Below are 9,844 nucleotides of genomic sequence, written 5' to 3'. Positions count from 1 at the left end.
CAAATTATCACCTTTCCACCTTGTCCGTATTCTCCGGCCGAATGCCAAAAATAAAATCCATTGTTTATTTCAAATCTATTCTTTTATTTTATTTCACTTTAACTAAAATTATCAAAAAAAGAAAAGAAAAGATAACTGGAAAAAAAAAAAATTTATTTTTGCATGTGTATATAAACTGTTTCTTTTTTTCTTTTTCTTTTTCTTTTTCTTTTTTTTTTAAACTTTCTTCTCTTATTATTCTTATTCAAAGTTGTCATCTACAATAACTATTGCGTTGTTTAAAATCAAAAGAACCAGTGAAACATTCTTTAACTATAACAACAATAAACACTTGAAGAGATATGTCTGTAGCTTGTACTGTCGCTAGTAATCCGTTTTATCAAATATCTCAAAAAAGCAACAATGCTACCATCGTTCCCAAAACTACTTCTAAATTAATACAAAATCAAAACCAAAAACAGGGCCATTTACTTTCAATCAATACTAATAATGCCACATCTATTAACCCTTTCATGAACCACTCTAATATTTCCGCAAATGTACCACCTTCTAACACCGCTGCCATTAAAAATAACGATAACTGGTTATTCCAATTCCAACAGATGAGTGTTATCGATCCAGTGGAGTGTAGCGATAATTATAAAAGCTTGTATGCGCAATATGAAGGGAAAAGTCTTAATAATACTACTACAACCAGAGAAAATTTTAACGCTGGCAACAATATAATGATGATGCAAAAATATCAAAACTATGCCAATACTATTGCCCCTACCACTAAAACTGCATATGATAGTGTGAATGAGGATTTTTCTGTGGTTGATGCTGAACTGGAGAGCATGATGGCGTTACAACCAGATCAAAGTGTTATTGGTGAAGTTGATCAAGATCAACTTTTGTTTAAAAATGCGGCTGTTTCTATAGTCAATATAACAAATACTGATTCTAATATCAGTAATACTAATTCTCAGTTTAGTACGGATACTACTGCAAAATTTAAAAGAAGTAAGTTTTTAGGATTAATGAGAAGAATAAGCGATGAGGACGTTACATTAAAGAGGCACAACTGTGAACAATCTAGTAATAACACTAATAATGCTAAATACGATTCTTTATATTCTAGTGAGCTTAATGAGTGTGTAGGTGATGAATATATTACTATTCCTGATAAACTTAATTAATATTTTACAAATAGCTTTACACACGATCTAATGATAGGGGAAAAAAAATAAATAAAAAAAAAAAAAATAGAAATTAAAAACAGAAATGGAATATATTTTTTTTAAATATATATATATAAATATATATATATATATATAGCATAAATTTTTATAAAATAACTGTATATGTAATGTTCGTCACGATCAAAAGGAAAAAATTAAAGAATATGCATGCTTAAGTATTGTTTTCATTAGAAAGTTTGCCAGAAGATGTAAATGTTGAAGAATACAAACGCTCCTTTGAAGACTTGAAATACAATATCAAATCTATATGGGAACAGACAAATAAATGCCGTGATAACGTAAAAAATTTGTTTGTTCAGTAAGGTTTAATACATATTATATAAAATTAGAGTAAATTAAATAACAAAGAAACACAATAGTAGAAGGGAAAAGAAGTTGCAATTGATAGGTATAAACTTATACACTAAAAAAAAAAAAAAAAAAAAAAAATGACTTAACTTCTGTATTTATATATCCGAAAAATATTTGTAGCTACCTCCATCTTTCTTGGTAGAGGCAGAAGTAGTTGGATTAATAGTATTGCTTCTTTTTATTTTGTTCTTACTGGTAGTTGTGGCTGTAGTCACAATTCTGCTTGAATTGTTATTAGCATTATCGGAATTAGTACCGGAATTAATAGCCGGCTGGGACGAAGTACTGTTAATACTACTGATACTAATATCATTATGTAAGTCAATTAATTCTATAGCATCATCAACACAATTATCATTTTTATTATTATTACCATTTATAATGCTATCATTAGCATTCCCGTCTAATGTAGTAATTAACCCAGCTTTCATATCATTCAAGAAATTACTCCATATAGAGGGAGAATCAGTATTAGTTGCGGGATTTTGGTTGTTAACATGCTCCTGTTGTTTTTCTTCATTCGGTTGCGGTATTACATCTTCTTGTGATATTGAATCCTCCCATGCAATTTTTTTCTCTAATTCGTTTTGTAGCATTTGATCAAATTGGTTGATTAAATTAATACCTTTGTTAAAGTATAAAGACATTCTGCTACGGCCCGTATTATTACTAGTATTATTATTATTATCATCATTATATAGTTGATTACCATTATCCTCTTCAGACTTTTCCTCAATTGATGAGGTAGAACTAAATTTCCTACTAGGGAATGTTGTATTAGCACCGACATTAGATGCACCATTCCCAGAGCTATGAAAGTCCAATTTATTGGCACCATTCAACGTTCTTGAGAATTTGCCATTGGTAGCTTTAATATTGTGTTTATTTTTTTGGATGTTAATGGATGGCACTGTATTCATTGTATTCTGCGAATCAACACTGGTATTAGGGTCGATACTCATAGTGGAAGTGTTGGCAGTATTATTATTATTATTATTATTATTATTATTATTATTATTATTATTAGTTGTTGTTGTACTTCCATGTTGCTTAAAAAGCTCTACGCTGGCTTTCCTCTTTAAAATTTCTAAATCTCTATACCCTTTGTTCAATTGGATTTCCTGTAAGTGTAAAGTCCTTTTTAAGTCTTCAATTTTTTTTTTGATTTCTAAAATCTCCAACTCTTTATTTGCTAATAGAGTAAATATTTGTGTGGTTGTTTCATTGGCGTCATCTATATAATTGCTATTATCTGCAGAAGTCGTGTTATCTGCGGCAGGTGGATCTTCAGCAGGAATATTGCTGCTGTTATTTGAATAATATGGAACAGTAGAATTAGAAGCGTGTGCAGCATTACCACCAACTATTTTATTATTTAGGTGCCTTTTGTTGCTAGGAATACGTTGTATGTTAGCAGCGTTACTATTATGAGCAAATGTATTGTGCATTTGTATATGTTGTTGTGGGGGTGATGAAGCTGTTATAATTAAACTACTACTTCTACTTCTATTTTTATTTTTGTTAATAAAGTTATTATTAACGGTAGGTGTACTGTTATTATGAATATTACCGCTCTTGTATAAAGTAGGTGATATTTCATTACCATTAACATTATGAGAAACATTATTAGTAGCAACAGAATCGTTAAAATTATTATTAGTAGTAGTAGTATTGGTACTATAGTGGTACTTTGGTGTGGAATATATATTGGTCGCCGTACTGTTATTGTGAGCATTGGCAATACCATGCAAGTTCGACATTGAAACACTATTTCTGATCTTTTTGCTGTTGCGAGAAGGTGAAGTTTTATTATTACTATTATTATTATTACTATTGTTATTATTACTATTGTTATTATTATTATTACTGTTATTAGCATTAGTATCATTATAGCGATGGGTGAAGGAGGAACTTCTACCTGGAGATATTAATGGCACTAATAACGATTTACGCATACTAGCTGACCTTTTTAAACGCAATGTGTTATTATTCACATTATTACTTACATTATGTGATCTATTGTTAGGAGTAGCGTTAATATTAGTGGGAGAAGTAGGCACGTTATTTTCACCACCATTGTTGGAAATAGTGGTAGCGGCGGTAGTAGCAGAAGAAGAAGAAAAAGGGCTAGATGTGTTGTTATTCATTTTGAATTATATATATATCTATGCATGTATATATATATATATATATATATGTTTTTTTTTTTTGTTTTTTGTTTTTTGTTTATTGTTTTTTTTTTTTTTTTTTTTTCTCCTTTGTTGATCGTCAGTTGTAATTGTAATCTTATAAAACATGAAAATACACATAGTTTTGGTCGTTGTTTTATGATTTTTTTTTCTAAAAATAAAAAAAAAAAAAATGGTCACAACTCCTAAAAACCGAATGTTTTCTCGGATCGTCGGGTGAATTAGCACATATAAAAACCCTTCGGCCTCATTTTACTTAGCTATAAAAAAAAAAAAAAAAACAATGTGATAAAGAATCTTAATATATATATAATATATAAGGAAAATACATCTTATACGTTTAAGCCAGTCCAGTCTTTAATCAAAGTAACAGCAGAGTGATAATTTCCATTAATAAAAATAGTGGCCTTGTTCAACTTTTCTTTCAAGCGGCTATTAAGTTGTGTCAAATTGTTCCAATATAATGTTTGTTTTCTTAAAAATTCATCGCTAACAATTTTTTTTTCCACATTATTATATAATGAATCTATAGTATTGTTAAAAGTGCTGGGTAATGCATATTTAAATGCAATACCAGATAATACTAATGGCAAAGCAAATTTGATAACGACATTACTACGTCTTTTAGTGATAATGGAACCAGTCATAAATGCGACGGCAATATATCCAAAGCCAGGTAATAGATTTTCTAATTTATCTGTATGCAATTTCGATATGTTGGAAGTTATTTGATTTTCATAATTATAATAAACTCGAGACCTTTCAGAAATTGGTTTGACCAGCTGTTGATCTATGGTTTGGATCCAATAGGTTCTTATATCATGGAAAAATTCAGTCAACTTATTATTAATTCTAATTGAAATACCATCTACCAAATAATTAGTACCAACTACTTTAGATAATGTTAAGTTACTGTTATCATTGCCATTCCCAGCAACTGTGCTTATTGTTTGATCAGAGGGTGGTATAATTGATGAAATAGATGGTTTTTGATAAAAATCTATTCTTTTTTTGGCAGTGTTAGCAGTTGGTTCGTCAGACATTTTTTATTTTTTCCTTTAGAGGGGGGGGGAGAGGATGATTTAAATATATACACAGAACATTTTCAACCACACTGAAATAAAAGACTCTACATAAAGGAACAATAAATTTTAAATAAGAAAAAAAATTATGTGCACTAAAAGCAAAATTTAAGAAAAAAGAAAATATATATATATATATATATATTTTTTAAATCATTATCATAAACATCCGTACATCGTAAACATAAAAATAAAAAAAAATTTAATTAAAAACACCTTTCGCCCTTCACAATAGGGGGAAAAATGATTGGCCAGAAAAAAGGAATGAATCCCTTCACCGTTTCGCCTCTCTTCCGGACTATATAAAGTTGATCACATGATAGAAGAAAAAATAATTTCTGTATTTTCATCCATAAACTCATTAAACCTGTCTTTACTTCCGTCATTACTGCCAGCAACATTACTGTTAGCAGGGCGAAATTTATTTCTTGTGTATAAGAAATATAATGGGATAAACACAGTGGTGGCAAACAGTAACACTGTATTAGGAGAAGTGGGAGTGTGGGGCAATTTGCCAGTGGTGGCAGCGGTAGATTTAAGTAGTTGATTTGCTGAAGAGGATAGCATTTTTTTATTATAGTTGTTATTAATCATAGTGTTGATATTTCTGTTTTATTGTTGTAATTGATACCTTTGTTTTGTATATATTTATTAACCGATAACGACAATCAAGATGAATAAGAAAGAAGGAAAGAAAGAAAGAAAAAAAAAAGTTTGAAAATACAAGAAGAAAATGATTGAATTGAATCTACTTTTTATCCCTTTATATATGAAATGGAAATAAATTTGATTAATACTGCTGACACATATCTCCCTTCTTTATATATACAGTGGCAAAATGTGGAGAAAATGTATATAACAGATGGGATAACTGTTTCTCCTTCGCGTACGGCGTGGAAAATAAATGTAATAATAATAAAAAGAAAAAAAAAGAAAAAAAAAAAAGGGGGATTGCAAAGCCTACGATACCAATCACTTATAAAATTAATCTCCACTTTTCCAATCCCTGTTCCCCTTCCTCTCCCCTTAAAACTTCATTTTAAACGTCTTTTTCAAAAACGATCCCAGTCCCTTCTTTTTTTCACTGCTTTTAGCCGCAGAAGTCTTACTCTTGGGTTTAATCTTGTTCTTGTTCCTTTTTACATGATTGTGCCCGCCCGCCGAGTTTGGTGCCAACGAGTTTGAGGAAAGTGGTGACGCCATAGTAGCAGACTTGGTTTGTCTAATAGAAATATTGTTTTTATCATTATTACTCCCATCATCATTATAATAACCATTAATCAGTGATTTAACCTTATAAGCCTTGTTACCATTATTATAATCATCATCGTCCTCATCGCGAACAATTACGCTTCTGTTCGATCTTCTTTTGGTCAATGAAGGCAATAATAAATCTTGGTTTTTATTGCCATCGTTACTTGCTACTGTGTTGACTCCCCCACTATAAAAATTGCATTCTGGTCTTATATAACCATACTTCTCAAATCTACGTTTCTTTTTTGATAAATTAGGATCATTATTAAATGGATTATACTGCATTACCTCGTCATCCGCATCCTCTTTAACAGCCATACTAGTGCCGCTATTAGCCATATCGTATGGGTTATTACATGTTTCCTTAATTAAAGTATCGCACCAATCAGCTGATATTTTCTTCTTGTTTTGGCCCTTTGCCACACTTGTTACTGTATTAGTATTGCCAGCAGCAATAACAATTGGTTTAAAATAATCATGTTGTATTAATATTGTGGGTACATTGCTATGCTTAATGACAAAGTTGCTCAACTTCACATTCCCATTATTAAACTTAATAGTTAAATAATTTAAACTGACTGAAGTCAGAATTTGTAAATCGGGTCTGTACAAAGATTCCAATTTGGCATAAATATCCTTTAACGATTCGTTTTGTTTAACCAATTCAAAACTTATCTTGACAATCTTTTTTTGCAAATACAATTTATCATAATACAATTTCATTATTTGACGTATTATTTCTCTGCTCGTCAAATCGAGGTCATTTATTATAATCCCTGGATTCTTTTTGCTTGTTTTTTTGTTTTTATCATAGGCACCGCCAGTACCAAGGGTAGGGATATTAGCAGTACCACTTTTCGCTGAAGTACCACCATCATCTCCATTTATTAATATATCGGATGGTATTGTACTAAATAGAACAATGTGATCACCACTATTTGCAATGGTTTCAATATTTTTACCATTATTGTTATTACTATACCAATCTATACTTGTCCAGGTATGTATTCTGCCACTAATATATATTAAAATAGTTCTTTTGGTGTTATTTTTTATTATATTTTGAAACTCAGGGTGTTCTATTGACATGCTTACAGCATTAAGATCTACACATGGCCTGGTAGGATAAGGAATCAATGAAGTTGTATTATTGTTACCATGGGTGCCAGTTGCTGAACCATTATTAATACTATTCTCAATGTTTTGTAATACTTCTTTAGCTTGTCTCCGCCTATCTGAGTCAGCTAGTAGGAATTTAGCATCTTGCATCATATCAGGATTAAACTGGAAATTACTTAATTTATTGGTATCAGATGTGCTACTACCACTATTTGCCAACCTTTTTTCTAATTCTGCAATTTCCTCGTCGGTCATATCAACCAACCTTTTCTTTTTCCGCGAATTATTATTATTATTATTACCATAAAGTATATTGGTTAACTTCAGTTTGGCCTTCTCTTGTTCTTCCTTCTTCTTTTTAGGCTGATCTTCAATTTCGTTTAAATTTGAAAATGCTCCAGTAGATATAAATGTGCTGTTACCACTATTCACTTTAGTGTTGGCTTCTGTGATTCTCTTAGTAGCTTCTGGATCCTCTGTAAACCTCATGGTGGTTTCCGGATTTTTTGGAAACTGCACCATGTTACCAGGGGTATTTAGTTTTAGTGAGGATCTAGTAGGCGGTGGGGGTAATCTACCATAACTAGACGTGACCAAACTATCAACAAAATCATCATCATCATCATCATCATCATCATCATCATCATCATCATCGTCATCATCGTCATCATCATCGTCATTATCATCATCATCTGATATTAAAGATATACTGTTGCTACTTGGATCAGAATTGTCGGAACTATCATAACTATCACTAAAACTATGAGTTCCGCTATGCTTATTAATTCTTTTACCTCCACTGATTTTATTCAAACCCAAATCAGCGGCGCCCTTATTATTATAAGTATTGCCATTCCCAGAAAAATAATAAAACCCATCTGCTATATTATGTGTAATACTTCTGGTGGGTGCGTATCCAAAATCATCATCAAATCTGTTACTGTTGCTACTCTTGTGCTCTTTAAGTTGGTCACTACTGTGATTCTTAACACTTTTACCATTATTATTGGAACTTCCAGTACTGTTGGGTATGCTACTTTTACTTTTAACCAATGGTGTCCCTACAGAATCAACACTACCGCTACTCCATCGTCTATTTTTTTTGGCATAATAAAATGGATTATTTTGTGGTGGAACATGCAGAAAAGGGTGAGATAGCGGGATATTTTTGAGGCTATACTGTTGTTGACTTTTCAATAACAAATTAGCTTGATCATCTGTTAGGGTTGGTATTAAATCATCAAAGGATACATGGTTAACCACTGGTATAATATCGGGGTCAGCAGTTTTGGCAGATATGGATGAAATAGGCGGTAGTATATTAGTAGCATTACTACCTGACATAGTGTTTTAATTGTGTTATACTTTTACAGTGGTAATTTTTAATATATTAAAAATTATTTTGTTTGGCAATATCTGAATGAAAACCAAAAAAAAAAAACAGGATAAATATAAAAAAAAGAAAAGAAAAAATAATAAAGGTGAACTTTTTCTCTCTCTCTCTTTTATTTTATTTTATTTTATTTTATTTAATTTTATTTTATTTTTTTTTCAATATTAAATAGTTTGTCACTTTCCCCGCACATGACTAGACTATTTAATTTGATTACAATTGAACCCTCTCCCTAATACGGCACATATTATTTTTTATTTTTTTATCCCACTTTATACCACTTCTCTCTGCCCCTTTTTCTTTGCCTCCCCCCCCCCCCTTTCCAACTCCCTACAATTTGCTGTTTCGTATAAAAAATAATTCTATTTCCATAGCTAAAATCCTCTTATACTACTTCATTAATTATGCTCATTTCCCATTAACATTGAGCCGGCGGCTATATTTCTACGCTTATTATTACTGAATGCTAACTTTTACAATAAAAAAAATTCACCAAATTTTAATAACCGTGATGTCAACAACATATATCTTGTTTCTTTGTACAACTATCTTAAGAATAAAATAACTAAATCCCGCATAATAATTGTATCTCCTTCAATACTGGTAACAGATGTGTGTGAACAATGATGTCCATGGTATTACAACCAACAACACCTCCATAGATTTAAAAATAGTAACTATGGATAAATTATCTAAACATTTTGGTATTTATTACGATGATACGTGTAGTATTGATGAAAATACTGCTAATCTAATATGTAAATCTCTTGATGAAATAGAATATTATAAAAAAAAATTACAAATTTTGAATAGTTTAAATTATTCGAAACATGTTAAGTATAACTCAACTTCAACCTCAGTCAATACTAGTGGCACCATCGATACCCATAATGATGAAGACAACACTTTGCAAATGGTTTTGTTTTCAGATGATGTATCACAGCACGATGATTATTTTGATGAAACTACTGTGCTAAGTAGCAGTTTTAACAATAACAATACGGATCATAATCTTGATGGCAACAACTGTTGTAACGAAGATTTACAAGTTCACCAACAATGTATAATTTCTTCAGATCTCTAAATAAATGCATAACTATGTATAATTTCACAAGTTCTATACTTATTCCGCTACAGGTTATGGTTTATTATATTATTACACAGTTTTTCTTTTTTTTTTTTTTTTTTTTTTTTTTTTTTTTGCATTTATTTATA

At 30.7% G+C, this 9,844-nt stretch overlaps 6 protein-coding genes across 6 annotated transcripts; 2 read left to right on the top strand and 4 right to left on the bottom strand.

Moving 5' to 3' along the window:
- Positions 1–341: 341 nt before the first annotated feature.
- Positions 342–1,178, top strand: PEX21 (Pex21p; the record flags this gene model as incomplete). The annotated part of the gene is made up of 1 exon (XM_046079574.1): positions 342–1,178. One exon carries the CDS (start codon positions 342–344, stop codon positions 1,176–1,178), a length of 837 nt encoding a protein of 278 aa, XP_045933053.1.
- A 509-nt stretch (positions 1,179–1,687) lies between these two features.
- On the bottom strand, positions 1,688–3,739 carry TDA11 (Tda11p; the record flags this gene model as incomplete). The annotated part of the gene is made up of 1 exon (XM_046079573.1): positions 1,688–3,739. One exon carries the CDS (start codon positions 3,737–3,739, stop codon positions 1,688–1,690), a length of 2,052 nt encoding a protein of 683 aa, XP_045933052.1.
- Positions 3,740–4,113: 374 nt separating this feature from the next.
- MIC26 (Mic26p) lies at positions 4,114–4,824 on the bottom strand (the record flags this gene model as incomplete). The annotated part of the gene is made up of 1 exon (XM_046079572.1): positions 4,114–4,824. One exon carries the CDS (start codon positions 4,822–4,824, stop codon positions 4,114–4,116), a length of 711 nt encoding a protein of 236 aa, XP_045933051.1.
- A 351-nt stretch (positions 4,825–5,175) lies between these two features.
- Positions 5,176–5,457, bottom strand: SCDLUD_004543 (uncharacterized protein; the record flags this gene model as incomplete). The annotated part of the gene is made up of 1 exon (XM_046076787.1): positions 5,176–5,457. One exon carries the CDS (start codon positions 5,455–5,457, stop codon positions 5,176–5,178), a length of 282 nt encoding a protein of 93 aa, XP_045933050.1.
- Positions 5,458–5,889: 432 nt separating this feature from the next.
- On the bottom strand, positions 5,890–8,580 carry SCDLUD_004542 (uncharacterized protein; the record flags this gene model as incomplete). The annotated part of the gene is made up of 1 exon (XM_046079571.1): positions 5,890–8,580. One exon carries the CDS (start codon positions 8,578–8,580, stop codon positions 5,890–5,892), a length of 2,691 nt encoding a protein of 896 aa, XP_045933049.1.
- Positions 8,581–9,239: 659 nt separating this feature from the next.
- Positions 9,240–9,713, top strand: SCDLUD_004541 (uncharacterized protein; the record flags this gene model as incomplete). Its single annotated transcript, XM_046076786.1, has 1 exon — positions 9,240–9,713. One exon carries the CDS (start codon positions 9,240–9,242, stop codon positions 9,711–9,713), a length of 474 nt encoding a protein of 157 aa, XP_045933048.1.
- Positions 9,714–9,844: the final 131 nt, after the last annotated feature.

The sequence above is a fragment of the Saccharomycodes ludwigii genome, chromosome VI, assembly GCF_020623625.1.
Source record: "Saccharomycodes ludwigii strain NBRC 1722 chromosome VI, whole genome shotgun sequence".
Taxonomy (NCBI): Eukaryota; Fungi; Ascomycota; class Saccharomycetes; order Saccharomycodales; family Saccharomycodaceae; genus Saccharomycodes; species Saccharomycodes ludwigii.
Note: the sequence above shows the minus strand (reverse complement) of the source record. Positions and strands in the feature narration are given on the sequence as shown.